The sequence below is a fragment of the Falco peregrinus genome, chromosome 11, assembly GCF_023634155.1.
Source record: "Falco peregrinus isolate bFalPer1 chromosome 11, bFalPer1.pri, whole genome shotgun sequence".
Taxonomy (NCBI): domain Eukaryota; kingdom Metazoa; phylum Chordata; class Aves; order Falconiformes; family Falconidae; genus Falco; species Falco peregrinus.
Window position 1 is genome coordinate 25844862 of NC_073731.1, and position 17594 is coordinate 25862455.

The window sequence follows — 17594 nt, forward strand, 5'->3', positions numbered from 1 at the left end:
CAGGTGATCAGGATCAGGTGATTCCCTCCAAAAGCACACTCTGACCCAGACTCCAATCCTGGTGCAAATGCACCTGCAGGAGACTTGAAATCCCACCGTACCGCATGGAAACCGGGATGCTGCCTGTTTTCGGGCACCTTCCACTCACGCTCGGCGGATGACATAACACGAGTGGTTACTCACTGACACAGGTATTCGACTAAGTAACGCGTGAAACAATAGAAAGGAAACGTCGAGTTGCTGCGGCACTTCGTCACTGCATTCACTTGCGGTGGCGGGCAGGTCCCGCCTGCCGCGCCGGGGCTGCTGTGCAGCCTTGCAGGTACCGAGCCCGCATCCAGCCGCGGCCCTAGTGCTGGGGCGGGGGGGCACGGCTCCCCCCCCACCCCACCCCCGCCAGTCTGCAAAACGCTCCTGCCCACCCTGCACGCTTTGGGCGGCTGGAGCTGTGTTTGGGTTTGGGGGTTTTTTTGCGCTTGGCTCGCAAAATTTGCTCGCTGCCTGCTCGCACGGGGGCGGGGGGAGTTGGGGGGGGCAGGCAGGTCCCGGGGGTGCCGGGCGTGGGGGGGGGCCGTGTCGGCAGGTGGCGACAGAGAACGGGCTTTGGGGCGGGCCGGGCGCTCGGCGCAGCGCGGCCGCGGGCGGGGCGGGGCGGGGGGGGCGCGGCGGGACCCCGGCGGCGGGCGGGGGGCGGCAGCCAGCCCAGTAACGCCACCCCAGCAAACCGCCTCCCCGAAGGACTTGCCACGAGGTGTAAATGGTTGCTTTTAAAAGGACTGCTAGGGAGAGAGAGTAGGAATTGTAAAAAATATTTGCCTTGTGCTTTTATATATTGCAGATATATGTGCGGCTATACAGATAGAGGTATGAGCAACGCCTACAGGAGCCTGAGAGCCGCCGGGCAGGGCGGAGGCGGGGGGCACCCCGCAGCAGCCTGGGCAGGCTCGGAGGGGCGCCCGTGGCTCCCCGCCCCCCCGGCAGGGAGCGCGGCCGGGCCGCCCAGCGCTGCTTGCAGCCAAGGGAAGGCCCCGACCCCGCGGGGGCCGTGCGGCGGGGCGACAGCCCCCGTCGGGGACCGGCACCGCTCGGGGCTGGCAGCCGCGGGGAGGCGGTCGGGGGGCTCCGGCTGCCCCGGCAGGGTCGACGGGCTCGGCCTGCTCAGCACGGGGAGCTCGGAGGGGCTGGGGCGGCCGAAGGAGCGGCCCGTCCCCCCGGTGGGGCGCGGGCGGGCAGGGCCCGGCCCTTTCCGGGATGCTCCCGGCCGGCTGCCCGCCGGTGGGGCCGCCGAGCTACAGCGCCTCGGGGTTAGCGCTGCTATTTTCCCCTCGTAAGGCTCGTATAATTTTTTTTCCACCTCCTTTGTCGGCCTCGGGGAAGGAAAAAAAAAAAGGGGGTCCTTCGAGACTCCATTCCTCAAAAAAAAAAAAAAAAAAAAAGGCATCGCTCCCGCCTGCACAGTTTATTCGCCGCCTCCTCGAGTCCCTCGGAAAGCAAGATTAAAGGGGAAAGTCGCAGCTGTATATTTATGTTTTCATTGCTAGAAGGGAATTGATTTCCTTGCATTTATTTTTGTAGTTGCAATACACAAGGGCGGATTTGCGTCACCAAAGCAACTTGCTGGTCGAGATAAAGTTGCACAAATATTGAAAAGGGAAGTGCTCGCGCTCATTATGAAGTTTTTCTCCGGAAGAAATAAGGATTTCTGCTGTATCCTAAAATACTAAAGCCGCTTCTATTTTGGGACAAATCTCGCAGGCACATCCGCTCATTTAGTCCGAGTTGGAACCTCTCAAAAAACAGGAGATGACCTGGACTGCAGCGAGCCCCGGGTTTCCTGCAGCCTTCTCCCTCCTTGCGCGGGGAGGAGGGGCGGCCGCCCCCCCGGCCAGCGCGGCCGCGCAGCCCTGCTCCTCCCCGGCCGCCGAGGAGGAAGGTGCGCGGGCAGGGAGGCCTGCGGGGGCCTTTGGGACAGCCCTGTCCCCCGGGAGAGGCCCGGGGGGGGAAAAGGCAGGTGCGCCTCGGTGCGCCGGCGGGGGATGCGCAGGGGCGCAGCACAGCGCGGCCGGGCGTGGAGCGAGCGGGCCCCGGGGAGGCACCTGCCCCCCGGCTCGGGGTCCCCCACTGCCTCGTCCTCCCCAGGCCCTGCCCGGGGGGCAAGTGCTTTGCTGCGACGGGTTCAGTGTTCCCTTTGGTGGCATTTCGGTCCCCGCGGGGGGACAGCGCGGAAGGAGCGCTTCTCTGCACGCCAAGCACCGGGACCAGCGCGCTCCCGGGCACCGGCAGCGCCGGGGCAGCGCAGCTGTGGCCGTGCCCCGGCTTGGGGCTGCCCGGGGACCCCGCAAACGGGCGCTGCCCTCCGGTGCTGCTCACCGCCGGGCGCCGCACGGCAGCGAGGCGAGCGGATCTCTGAAATAAGCTCCTAAAATAATAACAACCATAATAATAATAATAATAATAATAATAATAATAGCCAACACAAAACGCCGTGGTGTGGTTTTCCTCCCTGGCGAGCAGCCCCGGTGCCGGTGGCAGTGCCGGGGCGGGCTCGGGAGGCGGCGGGCGGGCGGCTTCGTTGCGAGGGGGAAACGCGGGGGAAACTGGAGTCGTTCGATCCGGTTTGAGAGCAAGAGGCTGGCTCTCGGATCATAAATAAAGGGCCGGGGGATGCAAGGAAAAGGGGCTTTCCGCTGTCGAAGCAGGAAAAGTTCAAACCTAACCAAGCCTTTCTCTAGCCGCCGTCGGTTTCGGGACGCGCTGCGGCAAGCCAGCCCGTCTTTATTTTTCGGTTTCGTCTCGTTAATAAAAACCGAAGCGAAGCGGTGCCTGGCTTGTCCGGGGGAACCAGCCTCACCTTTGCCCCTGCGCGGGATTATGGCTGAGGACCGCGTTCCCCTCGCTCGCAGGTGGTTTCAATATTCGCACAGGAGCTACGTCTTCATACCTGGCGAAAGAAAAATACTTTGCCTTTCTGGCGGTTCCCCGACAACCTTCAGAAGTCGGGAAGCTATTTAAAAATATATTATTTTTTAAAAAACAAAATCAAAGCCAACCTGCAATCGTCCGACCCGCGAGCCTGCTCAAAACGGCAGCGACTCGTTTACGTATATGAAAACAAAAATTAAATACACGTGTTTATTAATTAAACGTGTTTTTTCAGAGTCAGGTCGGGACAAATGTGGGTGTTAGAGGGGAGAAAAACAGGGCAAAAGACGCTTTGATAAATCTGTCCCTGAACTACTGCAGTGAATAGATTGTGTTCTTAAAAAAATGGGGGTAATTCGGTTGTCAAAGGTTTGTAAAATGCAAACTAGTTTTTAATTTGAAATTGGTGTGGAAGCAGATGCAGCCACCAGGCTGGAGAACACGGTAAAAATCTATAAAATTACACTATCGACAAAATAAAATTAATTAGTCGCTGCTAATACAGGATCCAACGTGCCCTGGGCCCAGAAAAACTCAGAGCTCTCATCAATACGTATGTTGCGTGCGTGGAAGAAAAAGAAAAGATGATTTTCTTCCAGGCTATCCAAGGCTCATTTATCCGGGAAGGAAACACATTTCCTTGGGAATAATTTCTAAGAGGGCGACCCTGCTTGCAACGGCCAAGAATTTTCTTGCGCGTTTCTTTCAAACGCTTGGAAACAGCGGCGGCAAGAGCATGGAGGTGTTTTGGTGTTGGTTTTTTTTTTTTGGGGGGGGGGGGTTAATAGTCGAGGGGGGAATTTAAGGAGGTGGGGGGAGGTGGGTACCTTGTGGGGCACATCGGGTGGGGCCGGGTCGCGGGTACGGGCCACCGCGCCGCCAGCGCGCAAATTGCGCGCTGGCGGCGCGGTGGCCCGTACCCGCGACCCGGCCCTTGCGTGGGCGTGTCGGCGGGCGGTGCATCCCGGCCCCGCGGATCGTGGATTGGGCGTAGGGAGGGAGCAAGGGCTGCTCCGGAGCCGGGAGTGTCGCTGCCAGAGAAAGTTTTGGGGAGGGGTGGATATTTTTTTTTCCCCCAGTACGAGGAAAGGGGGTTTGGTTTGGGTTTGTTTTGCTTGCGCCGCTCCGCTCCTCGCCCGCTCGCTCTTTCTCGCCGTGGGTTTCTGGGGACTTTTTCCTTTTTTTATATTTTTTTTTCTTTTTTTTTGTTGGTGGCGGTTGGGTTTACCCCCTTCTTGCCCATCCGGCAAGTGCTCCGCCAGCCGCCTCTCGCCCCGCCATCCCTCCCCATGCGCCCGGGGCAGCGGGCAGCCCCGCGGCGCGCACCCGGGAGCTGAGCAGCGGCAGCGGCGCGTCCCCTCCCCGGGCAGGATGTACACGGCCGGGCTGGCTCCTTTCTACGCCTCCAACTTCAGCTTGTGGTCAGCGGCGTATTGCTCGGCATCGGGGCCGGCAGCCGGCGGCTGCTTCCCTCTGGACGCCGCGGCGGCGAAGAAGCCGTCTTTCTGCATCGCCGACATCCTCCACGCCGGCGGCGAGGCGGCGGGAGGACCCGCCGACAGCCTGCCCGGAGGTCCCGGCACCGGGATGCCGGCGGCGCTGGGAGCCGTCCACCACGGCGCTCCCTTCCACGCCGCCGCCTCGCCGCTCCGGCCCACGCCCGTCGTGGCCCCCGACGCCCCCGCCGCCGCCTTCCCGCCGCGCCTCTCGCCGCTCTCCGCCGCCTACCACTCCCACCACCACCGCCCCCCGCAGCACCGGTCCCCCGCGGCGGCGGCGGCGGCGGCTGCGGGCGGCGGAGGCGCCCCGGCCCCCGCCCGGCTGCCGGGCGGCCATACGCACGGCTCGGCGCCGGCGCCCGCCAGCAAGGACCTGAAATTCGGCATCGACCGCATTTTATCGGCGGAGTTTGACCCCAAAGTCAAGGAAGGCAACACGCTGAGAGGTAGAGAACGTGGCTTGCCCGCTTTGCGCGCTCTTGGGGCTCTCTGATTTCTGCTGTCGGTGCTGATAGCGAGTAGAACCGCGGTGTGAACGCTGCCCCAGCTAGCCGGGAGAAAGAGTTACTCACCAAAGCCTTAGAAAGCCGAGTCTCTAACAGCGCTCCCTAAAACAGCCCCCCCGGCCCCGAGCAGGGCAGCAGCCCGCGGCACAGGACTTGCGCCGCTGGGGAAAATAGCGATAGCGTAAAAATAGCGAGTGAAACGGCCCCCGCGTCCCAGAGCGGGCCGCGGCTCTGTGCCCCGAGGGCGCAGCCCGTTTGAAAGGCGTTCGCTGCAAGCCATCTCCCCCCGCGGCGTATAAACACCCTCACCAAGGGAGCGAATCCAGCGGGGATGCCCGACGGCCGGGGCGCGGCCACCTCCCCCGAGCAGAGCCCTGGGGCGAGGAGGCGATGCCCGGTGTCGTCTCGTCCCGTCCTCCCGCCCAGCCCCTCCGGCCGGGGACCTGCTCCCCCCCGGCCCCGTCGCCCGGAACGGACCGCGGTGTAACAGAGCTCTCCTTGTTCCTGTGCTCACAGATCTGACCTCCTTATTAACTACCAGCCGCCAAACTGGGGTTCATCTCCCCAACTTGCAGCCTTCCGCCGGCCAGTTCTTCGCGTCTCTAGAGCCCATTAACGAGGCCTCTGCTATCCTGGGTCCCTTAAACACAAACCCAAGGAGCTCAGTTCAGCACCAGTTTCAAGACACTTTTCCAGGTACATCTCGTCCCTCGTCGACCCTCCCGTGGAGCAGGGCCCTCCGTCCCGGAGCAGCCCCCCCGGCCCCGGCGCTCTCCTCCCGGAGGGGCTTGCCAGACTCTTTTGAAAGGCCAGGGCGTACGTTTTCTAGCGAGGCTCAGATTTTGGGCGAAAGTCGGGCTGCGAGGGGGGGGAAGGAAGAGCTGGCTAGGGCCTGACCCAGAGGACCGTCCCGTCTAGGTCAAAAATAATAGCTGGGCCCTGAGAGCAGGGGCGGGCGGGGGGCGAGGAAGGGACGCGGGGGGCCGAGCGGCTCCATCCCTGCCCCAGGAGGCGCGGGCTGGCGGGGCGGGCAGGCAACGGGCCCGGGCCTTCCCCGCACGCCGCCGGTATTTCCATCGATTTAAGGCTCCCTTTCAGGCATCGGTATTAATAACGCCGTCTCCCTCTCTCTCCCCCACCCCCCCCACCCCCAGGTCCATATGCAGTTTTAACCAAGGACACGCTGCCCCAGACGTACAAGAGGAAACGCTCCTGGTCCAGGGCTGTTTTTTCCAACCTGCAGAGGAAAGGTTTAGAAAAACGGTTCGAAATCCAGAAATATGTCACCAAACCGGACAGAAAGCAACTGGCGGCGATGCTGGGGCTGACAGATGCTCAAGTAAGAACGGCTTCGGGTTTATTTCAAATCTTACTTCCAGTTCGGAGGCGTACGGCCGGGGGAGGGAGTGGGGGGTGCGGGTGGGCTGCGAAGCCTTTTCACTTCCTTAACCTCCGCCGGGGCTGGCTGAGGAGCGGCACCTCGGCCCGGCCGCCGCCTGCGCGCAGGTTCTCCGGCGTTCCGCGGCCCGGCGCGGAGCTTTCGCCTTCGTTTGGGCCAGCGCGGAGCAGCCCGAGCAGGGCCGGGGCGGATCAGCTGTGTGCGCTTTGCTGAAGTGCAACTCGCTGTAGGAGGCAGTTTAGGTCAAAGGAAGTAGAAAAGAAGACACTATTTTTAATGTCCCTTATTTTTTCTTCTGTTCTGTTTTTTTGGTTTGTTTTTTTTTTTTTTTTTTTTCTAAATCTCTCCCCGCGTTGTGAAATCCTTAGTTCTGGGGAAGTGAAAATTCTTCTTCAAACGGAATCATTAAACGCCACTCTGTAATGATTCCACTATTGAGGGCCCGCAGCGCACAGAATTGTATAACGCTGTGGTTTCTTGAGCAAGATTTGGTTTCCTGGAAGAAGAAGCAGAAGGGGGGGGGGGGGGGGGGGGGAAGAAAACGGCGGGTGGAAGGGGGTGCGCGTTTGGTATTTAAACACACGACCTAGAAGAAGAAAAAAATTAAAAGCCACCTTGGTCGCGGGTGTGGGCAGGGGGAGGTGAGGCCGGCGCCTCCTTTTCTCCCCGCGCTGCGCGTCCCCGGCGGAAGGCGGTGCGGTGCGCGGTGCGGAGCGGTGCGGTGCGCGGTGGGGGCCGTGCCGCCCGTCTGAGGGCGGCGCGGCCGCAGGTGAAGGTGTGGTTCCAGAACCGGCGGATGAAGTGGCGGCACTCCAAGGAGGCGCAGGCCCAGAAGGACAAGGAGCCGCCGCCGGAGCTGGAGCCGGAGGCCCAACGAGCCGCCGCACCGCCCGCCGCCGCCGGGGAGCCCGAGCACAGCCCCAGCCGCTCCGAGGGCGACAGCGACAGCAGCGACGCCGAATCCCTCGACATGGCCCCCAGCGACATGGAACGGACTGAGGGCGCCGAGCGGAGCCTGCAAGCCGCCGGGCTCGGCAAGCCCTCCGCCAGCACCGGCCTCCCCTCGCCGCCGCCCGCCGCCGCCGCCGCCAGCCCCGAGCCGCGGAGCGGCCTATAGACGGGGCGGCCCCGCGCCCGGGACCTGCGCGCTAATTTATCTCCCTTCCTCCGCCCCGGGAGCGCGGCGGGGCCGGCCCGGCACCGGCCCGGGGCGAGGGGCCGGGGCCGCGGGCGGAGCGGGGAGCCCCGGCTCCGGGATGGCTGTGCGTGAGGCGGCCGCCTGCCCCTCCACGCTGCTCGCAGGAGAGCGGGATTTCTCTTTTTTTTTTTTTTTAATTTTTATTTTTAATTTTATTTTGTTCTCCATTTCCCGCCCCTTGTCCTCTCCAGGAAAACCTGAGCGAGGGACTTCGAGACCTTGCTCCGAAATCCCTCTCTCCCCTCCCCGCCCCCCCAACAATTTACAATGTGAAGTATTTTGCCAACGTCCTCATCGGTTGCAACGTGTTGCTTCGAATAATCTGGCCAAGAAATACTGCACTGACAAAATATATAAATATATATCTATCTATCTCCTGTAAATAAAATGTTTGCTATGGTTTGTAACCACGTCAGTCTGTTGACCAGGGCCGAGGGCTGGTGAGGCTGCCCCAGCTGCCCTCGCCCCGCTCACAGGCAGCCGCTGTCTCTCCTCGCCTCGAAAAGCCTCCCGAGGCAGCCTCCTCCTTTTTTTTTTTTTTTTTTTTTCTTCTTTCCCCCTTCCTTTTCTAATGGAGGCGATGACAACGACCGGATTTGATTACGCAAAATTGTGCCTCGCTGAGAAAGTTGCCAATTACATCTGTAGATGCACATATATGTCCCTCGCGGGGCGGCTGCCGGGCTGCGGTGCCCCCCGGGCCGGGGCTGCCCGGCTCGCCGCCACTCGCAGGGGCGCTGCCACCAGCTGGCGGGGCCGCGCTGGGGTGCGGGGGGGGTGCGGGGGAGGGGTGCGAGGGGGTGTTTGCATGTTGGCTTGGCTTTGCTTTGGTGTCGCTCCGATTTGCCGCGCAGCCCTCCGCAAACCGCCGCGGCGGGGTGGGGAGGTCGTGCTGTGACGTCACAGCGTGACTGTGCGGCCCGGGGGGGGCGCGCTGTGACGTCACGCAGGCGCTACGCGCGCGCGGCGCGGTGCCCGAGCGCAGGATCGGGCCGCGGCGGTGGGCGGGAGCGCGGCGCTGCGCCGGCGGATGGGGGAGGGTCGCGGCGGCCCCTTTTCCCCCTCGGCGGGCGCTGCCGGGCTGGCTGCCCTCCCCAGGAGGGAGCGTGCAGCCGGGCGGCTCTGCCGGGGCTGCCCTGGGGTCCAGGCCGGCGCCCGCCCGCTCCGCTCGGGTTCATCTCCCGCTTCGCTCCTCGGAAGTGTGTAAAGCGCCGGGGTGCTCGGCGCTGGCGGCTGCCGGGGCTCGGGGGAGGGCGAGGAGCCGCTTCTCGGCCTGGCTGCTTCCCCCTCCTTCCAGCCCCAGCAGCGTCGGTTAAAGCCGCAGCGGTGAGGAGCCCCCGGCCTCGGCGCTCCCGGTGGGGCCCCCGTCGGAGCAATCCCGTTGCCAATGCGCGCGGGGCCGGGGCAGGCCCGGTCCTGCCCAGGGGCGTTAGGGCTCGGGCAGGCGAAGCGAAGCCCTCTACTAGGCCGACGGGCGCTGAGCCTGTGACACCGCCAGAAAGGAAGGGGAGAAGGAGAAATAAGGCGAAAGACCGAAAAATCCCCAGTGTCCTCCGGCGATGCGGTGGCGAGGGAGCGCCTGGCCCTCGCCTGCTGCTTCCCTGAGGGCTTGGGCGAGAAATCCTCTGGGGCCGGGGTGTGTGTGTGTCTGCTGGGGAGGACACGCTCCTCGAGGCCACCCCTGCTAGCAGGGGGACACTGGCACGAGCCAACACCTGAGGAGGGAGGAGGCAATGCCGGCAGCATCCCCCCGCCACAAGCGCTAGGGGGAAAAGAGCTGGGGCCAGCGGCGAGCCCAGGGGCCGTCTGGCTGTGCGAAGAGGGGACGGGTGAAATGGTAAATTAGGCGTAACGGAGCGGGCAGCGGCTCCGCCAGAGCCACGACGGGCTGGGACATTTCCAGGAGGGGCGCGCACGAAGCTCTGCTGCGCCCCTGGACGCACCCGGGGCGCCGTCCCCGGCCGAGCCCTGCTGGGACAGGGAAGCGGCGGGAAGGATCTGGAAGGGGCCTGTAAATCGGTTCTGCCTTGAAGACACAGTCAGGGAGGAAAAGGGGGGTGTCACGGCTTTTCGGGCGCGGAGCGGGCCCTGCAGTTCGCTTCCAGCCCCAGAAAGCGGCTGTTCCCGGGGAGCAGCGCGGGGATTGCGGCGGGCCGTGCCCCCCCGCCAGCACGGGAAGCTGGGGACAGATGTCCAGCGAAACGTGACTCTTTGGCCTCCGATAAACCGCCGTGGTGCGGCTTGGGGACACGCAGGGATTTATTTGCCTCTTGGTTTTGCTTCCTAAAGACTAAGCCGTGCGGAGAGAGGGGTGTAAGGTGGCTCTTCTCAGATGAGAAAGGAAAATCGAGTCGGGAAAGTGGTTTTTCCCTTTGGGTTAGAGGAATCCGCACCTCCAAGCGAAGGGGGCAGGCTGTACACCCACCGTCCCGCCGGGCTCCCTAAATAACGGGAGAGCAATGCCCGCCTGGCCCCCGGATCGGGGAGAAAGCAGAAACAGCGCCTTTATGGCACCTTTTTAAGATAACGCGGTGAAATGGGGAAAAAAACATTGTTGGGACTCAGGCTACCAAGAAAGATGCTCAGATCCGAATGAAAGGCTGGAGTAAATTTCCTTCGCTCTGCCCCTGAATTTGCCTCCGTGCACCCCCGCCCCACCCCCGCCCCCCTGCCCCCGCCCCCCGACTTTGGTGCTCCGCGCACCTCGGGCTGCTGCTCTGGCCAAGCGGCGGGGCCGGGAGGGAATTTTTTTTTCCTTTCTCCCACCGATAGGGAAAAAATAATCTCTCTCCACCCATTGCTCCCGTTGTGCACTTCTTCGGGCAGGTAGAGCAAACCCACGAAAACGAGTTTAGTGAAAGATGAACGGGTGGAGGGATTTGTGCCCGTCGCGCCAGGGAAGGGAGTTTGCCCGGTCCTGCGAGGCTGCAGTTGCTGCTCCGTTTCTGCGGAGAAAAGTCTGGATAGTGTCGTGATTGCAGGCAGCCCGGCCGCCGGTCGTCGGCGAAGTCGACCTGTCCGTAGCTCAATGCACCACCACCCCCCCCAGACAGGTCCAAAAAAAATTCGGGGGGTACCCCTTTTTTGTTTGCTTTATTATCGCTGGTAACACGGAAGGATTTTGATGCTGGTTATTTCTGAAGGCGAAATGCCCGAGCCCGCGGTTCCCCCGCCGATCCGGTTCCTCGACGATCTTTCAACTGGGGGTCGCAGCTTTTCGGGCGGTCTCTTTACCCCCCCTAAATCCGTTGTGACTCTCTTCAGACCTGTGCCAGCCGAACCCAAATCCCATGGGCTACACCCAACCCGCAACGGGTCTGTGCTGGCGCGGCTCTCCCCGCCTGGCCGGGGCCGGGGTCCCCTCGGAGGGGCCTGGGGGGCTTCCCCCGCGCTGCCGCCCGTCCCCGCGGCCAGGACAGGCTCTTCAGCACACGCTTCCCCTCCCCGGTGCCCGGCAGAGATTTTTCGGGCTTATTTCAGATGAGAGCTTGTACGGGAGATCAAGACACGGGAACGATACGCATTGCCGAGCGGAGGTTTCCCTGCCTCCTCCCTGCGTGGCATGTGTGGGAAATCGGATTAATAACGAAGCGGGAGGCCTCTCCGTGCCCCTCCGGCATCCCAGCCCCGTCTACGAGCATCCACACCCGCAGAGGTGCGCAGCCGGGCTGCTCAGAGCCAGCTCCTGCTGAGCTCTTTCCCGGGGAGCACCTTACCAATAATCACCACCTTCCCCGGGCGCTGTATTAAGTCCAACGAGATCCTTTCCTTCTCGCCCGTTTTCTTACCAAAAACCTCCCATCTCCAAAGAGACTCGAGTCAATCTGGGAAATAACAGCCGCGTTAGAAGAAGACGAGAGAAATAACAATAATAAACCAAAACAGACGGAATGCTTCAAGCGAGTGATTTACGGTACGAAAAGGGCCAGGCGAGGAGCTCGCCTTGGGGTCCACCGCTGCCCCGCCCGGGGGGGGTGGGTGTCCGCCGCAGCCCCCCGGGTCGGCGCTGCCCCCCCGGCAGAGCCCGCGGGCGCGGGGCCGGCGGCAGCGAAACCTGAGTTCGCCTCCCTCGTTAGCTGAGCGAGACCGGCCCCGCTCCTTAGGAAAATATTTTTATTTTATTTTAATGTCGGGCTTAAGCTGATGTCTTAAAAAATAATTGTTTTCAGACCCCGGCTCGCTCGGCATCGCCGTTTCACACTCACAGGCACACACAGCTTTCCCTGCAGCTCATGCCTCGGGACTGCCTGGCGTCGGCAAGACAAACTGCAATCTCCGAAATGTCAACTTTTGCCACAATCTCGACTAAAAAAACCACCCCCTTCTTATTGCTGTTGAGCGCTCATCAGAAATAATGGCTGTTTACACAAAACCTTTATTCACTTTCTTAAATAAACACTAGTGAATTCAAATAAAGCAAACCCTCAGCTATAATTCAAGCACAACGTTTGCTGTGTGTATTCTCGGCTGCGGACCTGGAGAGACTCCTCGGAGAGAAATATGAAGTCTCCTTTCATCGTCCACCTCCATTAGCTAAATATTCTAGCTCACCTCGGCCGAGCTTACCCTACCCCAGCTTTCCTTCCTTCCTCCTTTTTTCTCTTTTTTTTTCCCTTTTTTTCCCCTGTTTTTTGTTTTCCCCTAGCAGAAGCGGAAATATTTCTTCCCTTCTCCCCTTTTACAGAGGTGAGGTCTGGACGCTGCTCTTCCTAAATCGATGTGCAGAGCCCCTTCCCTCCCCTTGCACAGCCGCGGCGGGGGCTGCTGTGCTCGCGGCAAGGCGTTCCCCCCTCAACCACCCCCCTTTCCCCCCCCGCCACCTCCCGCTGCCCGACCTCCCAGGGATGCTCGGGGCTTGGCGGGCCGGGAGTGCTCGGATCAAGGGGAAAGGGGCGGTGGTGGTGGTGGTGGTGGTGTGTGAGCCCGGCGAGGCGACGGCAAGGTCTTCTTGATTCGAAAGAGGCGGCTGAAAATGGGTTTTGCTCGAACCCACGGGCTCGGACAGGTAGAAAGAGAGCCAGGTACCTGCGGGGGGTACCCGCCCCGCCCGGTCGTCGCCCCCCGGGGAAGGCAGCCCGTCGCTCCGCGGGGGGAGTGCTGCCCCCCTGCTCCGCTCAGCCCCCCTGCTCCCAGGCCGGGACCAGCGGCCCCAGCCCTAATGAGATCCATTAAGCGTATTATTGATGTGGAGGTTTGCTGTGAGGTCCTGGCTGGAGGGAAGCGGAGCTCTGCTGCAGATACAGGCGCTCTGATCTGCACCACCTGGCTGAAACCAGAGAGCCGCCACTTCATTAATGGGTTTAGCCTTTGCTAATTGGTGTCTTTAGGAGCCTTGCCAAATTCTGCTCCGGGATCTTTGGAGGCAGCTTTTGTTTTTCCTTCTGCCGGTGACATTCGTTGACGGCAATTAGACCCGATACCACTCCTGCGCCGGCGGACAGCCCGAAAGCCCCCGAAGGGGCGGGCTGCGCTGCCGCTCCGGACACCCCCCGCCCGCTGCTGCCTCCTTCACCACACCACCACCACCATCATCATCATCAAAAATGGGACCGCCGTAGCTAAACCTCGAGGTAGGGCGAGCTAACCCACCCTCCTCTCGCCTCGGTGACGGCTGCAGCAGGTGACACGGGTGGAGGTGGGGCGAAAGGCTCCCTGCGCCCCACGGCCTCCCTGCAGAAAGCCAGCGCAGGGGCCGGGGCTGCCCCTGCCCGCCGGGGCAGCGGGGAAAGCGGCCGCCCCCCGCCCTCCCTTCCACCCGGGCTATGCCCTGGGGGCTGCGGGAGGCCGAGGCGAGGGACCCGCAGGGCAGTGCCCGCGGCTGTGCCAGCCCCGCAGCCGTCGCGGGTCTCCCCGGCCCGGAGAACCGGCGCCGCGGCCGAGCCCCTTTCGCCAACCGCCCTCGGGGTCAGCTTCGTCCCTGGCCCCGCGGGCCTGACCGGGTTTTCCGAGACTCAAACGGCCGTAGTTAATGAAATCCGCTCACCGCAAATCACAGACCTCTGCCGTACGCTATAATCAAATTTCTGCTTGCCTTAAAAAACCCAGGCCACCCTCCTCCACCCCTGTTCTCCAGGCAAACCCCAAATCAAAGGTTTGCAGCCATCACACCCCTCCAGCTATGCCTGATCCCAGGCCATCTCTCCCGGCCTTCGTTGCCATCGCCTGTTCCCCCCCCCTCCACTGCGATGACCAGCGCCTAGAGGAGGAGGCTGCCCGGGACCACCCCGTCGGCCGGGCCGGGCCCGTGGGGGTTACCCCGGCTGCCTGCATGCGGGGATGGGGGTGATGGAGGGGACGGGGATGCTGGGCGGGACGGAGAGGCAGGAGGTTTCCTGGGCCCAGCAGCAGAAAAGAGGGGAGGGGGTTGGGGAGGGGAGGGGGTTGGGGGGGGGGGAGGGGGGGCACAGACACTCCACAAATCACGCCAGCCCCATTTCCTGGGTAATGTGTCACCAACCATGTAAGTCAACTATTCAGGGGTCAGAGACGGCTGATAAATCACGACAAGCGGGGATTTAACCCTCCTCGCGGCACCGCTGTCCCCGGGCTCTGCTGCCCAGCTCCGCCAGCCGTGCCCCGGCACCGGCCCCGGGCGAGGCGGCAGCGCAGATGCCAAAGCCGGAGGCACTTTCTCAACCCCCCCCCCCGCGCCTCCTTTCCCGTTTGCTGGCCCGAGCGGCAGCCCAAAGCCGTTTTCCCTGGAAAAACGCCGCCTGCCACGGCGACTCGCGGGCAGCGGGCGCTGCGCGGTGCCCCGGCCCGGGAAGCGGCGGCGGGGTTACCGGGAAGGCTGCAGCCGGGGCTCCCCCTTTCCCCCTTCCCTCTCCCCTCGCCTCAGGCACTCTCTCCCTTAGCCCTTCGGCGGGCGGGCTGCTGCAGGCGGAGGGGCCCGCCCGGCCCTGCCCTGCCCGAGCCACGCCGGGCTGCGGAGGGCGCTGAGCCGTGCGGGAGCGGGACAGACCCCCAGCCGCGCCGGGACTCCCGAGCCTCCAGCCCGTGCCTGGCCCCAGCCTCGGAAAGCGGGAAGGAGGAGGATGGGATGCTGCACGGCGCCGGCCCGTCTCCCCGAAATTTTCGCTCGCCACACTGTGTTTCCAGGGGCAGATCCCGGTGCGGACGGTTTGGCCCGAGTGGCCCCTTCCCCCGCCCTGGAGACCCCCTTCCCGCCCCCCACCCGCTGGTGTCTGTCAGCGCAGCCGTGGCCGGTTAGCCGTCGGCGGGTGCGGGCTGGAGGGTCTCTGCTTTCTTCTCAAGCAAGCCCTTGGGGACGCCTCCGGGGGGTGGGAGGGGTACAGCCCCGATGGCTTTCCCCGGGCTGCGGGGTGCCTCGGCCCCCCCGCCCCTCGCTCCCGCAACCCGCCCTGGGCAGGGAGGGAGGCCCCGGCCGGATCGGGCCCCTCTCGCCGGCTACAGTAGACGTGTTTATTTGTGCGAGCACCCCTCCTCATGAATCCCATCATCTATAATCATTATCTACATGGAAACTTTTGCCCCCTGCAGCCCCAGCCCCGACCCCCCCCCCCCCCCCGCCCTACCCCCAGTTAGCGGTGATGATTTTAAAAGCATGCGATGATCTAAGCCCTAATACTAATATTATGCATCATTTGGACAGGATAACCATGCCACCTTGTCAAACGCTGCCTCTTTACACAACCCATTTGCTGCATCGCAGAGTCATAACGGCGGTGATGGATGGGCCGGGGACCCCCCCGGCGCCCCCCCCGGCGCGGGCAGGAATGCGGGCGGGCAGAGCCCCCGCGCCCGCGGCCGGCCCGCACCCCGCCGGCGACAATTTATAGTCTGTATATATTTGCTGGCTCCAGATATCGGCAGCGTAATGGATGGTTATATTTTATGAACCCGGGGCTCGGATGCAGGGACTCGGGAGTCCCTTCCTTGTATGGTGCACTCCCGTCTCGCCCTTAAGCCGCCCGGCAAGCAATAAACTTCCCCGCTAAATGCGCCGGGAGATAACAGCCAACTTTTATTGATTACCAGAAAATGCTCGAAACTAAATAAAGGGGCTTTTATGAGGATCCCTGCGAACAGCCTTTTCTGCGCAAGCATTAAGCGTAATATCGGCGTTTTACTGTGTGTAAACTGTGAACTTGTTTAGCTATAAACGTTGGAGCGGGTGAAAGGCAGATGAAGAGCAAAACGCACCAGCGGTGTTTGCCGAGGGGAGCCGGGGCTGCAAACCCACAGGGTGCCCGGCCACCCTCCGGGCTCCCTTCCGATGCCTCTCTCTTCTCTCTTGATAAAGGCATCGGTGCGGGAACGGCTCCCAAACCTAAAGCATGGAGCGCTGGGGAGCAGCGGCAGGGATGCCGGGCAGGGATGCCGGGCAGGGATGCCGGGCAGGGATGCCGGGCAGGGATGCCGGGCAGGGATGCTGGGCAGGAGGCCATTTCACACTAGCGTTTGAAGGGGGGGGTCCTTGGCAGTGTTATTGCCCGGCAGTACCTGGAGGGGAGGATGCGGGGGGGCCCACTCGCGTTATTAAGTGGGTGATGGTGGGAGGTTTTCCCCCCTTTCCCCCGTTCCACAGGCCTGGCTGGCGAAGGTGTGAGAGGAGGGGCGGGTTTATTTGGGGGGTTCTTTTAATTCCGACTGCCTTCTTTAGAGCGGTGTAAGAGGTGCTAAAGTTTCAGCCTGGAAGAGGGATGCTACAGGGGGTCCAGCACCAAGCAGCCGGGCTCTGCCCCGGGGGGCTTCAGTCTCCCCCGGGCCTACCCATCACTACACCCCCCCACCCCCCCCCACCCACCCCCAGCCAAGGGCAGGGAGCTCTCTGGGGGAACCGGCTTAAGCAGGACATGGGCTGGGGACAGGGGACGGGGCTGCCAAAGGCATCAGGGAGAACCCCCCCCACCCGTGGCAGGATCGAGCCCTGCCTTTGAAACAACAGCGATCGTGTAATTTTTGTGGTGGAGCTTAATACTCTGAGCACAATCCTCACGTAAACTGCTCAAGATGTTCCGAGGCTTCATTACTGTTGTTATTTCTGTCCGTAGGCGGCCGGCTCGGAAATCACAAACACATTATTTTCTCCTGCAACCTCCTTGCCAGCCTCCCAGAGCAAGGGGCAAGCATTGGTTGGGCTTATTTTCTCCTTGTTCTTCAGTTTGCCACACTTTGGAAAGGTAACTGTAAAACCACTTGGTGTCTGCGCGTTGTAGCGCATTTTACTGCAAAGCTATAAAACCGTTCCATTCCCTGATGTTTCTCGATTAACTTATAAGCATAAAGGAAACGCCTGAGTAGTGTTCCTTCTGCAGTTCGCTTCCAGCGAGGGGAAGCCAAGGGAAGATGCTAATATTGTCATCTTATTTTACAATTTATACTGGCTGCCCAAGCAGTGTGTGCATACAAACAAAAGGGCGGTGGGGTTCAGTTTCTTCAGTGCAGTCCGTATATTTCAGAGATCATACTCGTCTTGATAGCCAGCCCGGAGAATTATTTAGCCTGCCTTTTATTGCTGTTAAAACTTGGGCTTCCATTTAAATAAACAAAGTGATCCAGAGCTATTTATCAATTCCACAGAGGTCCAGTTAACAGGATGTCCCGGCAGTGACAGTGTGTGCTGACCCCCCCCGGCCCCCCCCTGCACCCCCTCCACGCTGCCTCTGCTCCCACCGTACAGGATTCCTGCCCCCCCCCCCCCCCCCCCTAATAACCTGCACATGGGACCTTGGTTTCCCCACGCAAACGCCCTCCCCGCCAGCCCGCCATGTGCTTACACTTAACTTTATCTCTAATACATGTGGATCTCTATGCGTACCCGTATAATATTATGCTAGAAACACATGGCTGGCCTTTTTTTTTAATTAAGCATTCTTTTTTTTGAAGCCACAGCTTTGTGAGGAATATTTAGCCCGTTAGCTAAATTAGCTGGCAAGAATAAAACCCAAAAAAAGGACGCGAGCATCACTACTTGCAGAACTGGAAAACATTTGGAGTGTTGTTATATACACTTCAGGTCATAAATTAACAGTTGGTTTATTCTTCAATCAGGAAAAAGCCATTAAGGTTTGCTCAGCTCTGGTCTGTGGGAAAATAATTTCTTTGAT

At 61.7% G+C, this 17594-nt stretch overlaps 1 protein-coding gene across 2 annotated transcripts; it reads left to right on the plus strand.

Annotated features, from left to right (window-relative positions):
• The first annotated feature begins 3875 nt into the window (after positions 1-3875).
• On the plus strand, positions 3876-8182 carry HLX (H2.0 like homeobox). 2 transcript variants are annotated; one of them, XM_055816635.1, is made up of 4 exons: positions 3878-4867; positions 5444-5623; positions 6082-6266; positions 7096-8160. In XM_055816635.1, exons 1-4 carry the CDS (start codon positions 4294-4296, stop codon positions 7441-7443), a joined length of 1287 nt encoding a protein of 428 aa, XP_055672610.1. In that variant the 5' UTR covers positions 3878-4293; the 3' UTR covers positions 7444-8160. The 2 variants fall into 2 exon arrangements, with proteins under 2 accessions (XP_055672611.1, XP_055672610.1); XM_055816636.1 differs by lacking the exon at positions 5444-5623 and having other exon boundaries at positions 3876-4867; positions 7096-8182.
• Positions 8183-17594: the final 9412 nt, after the last annotated feature.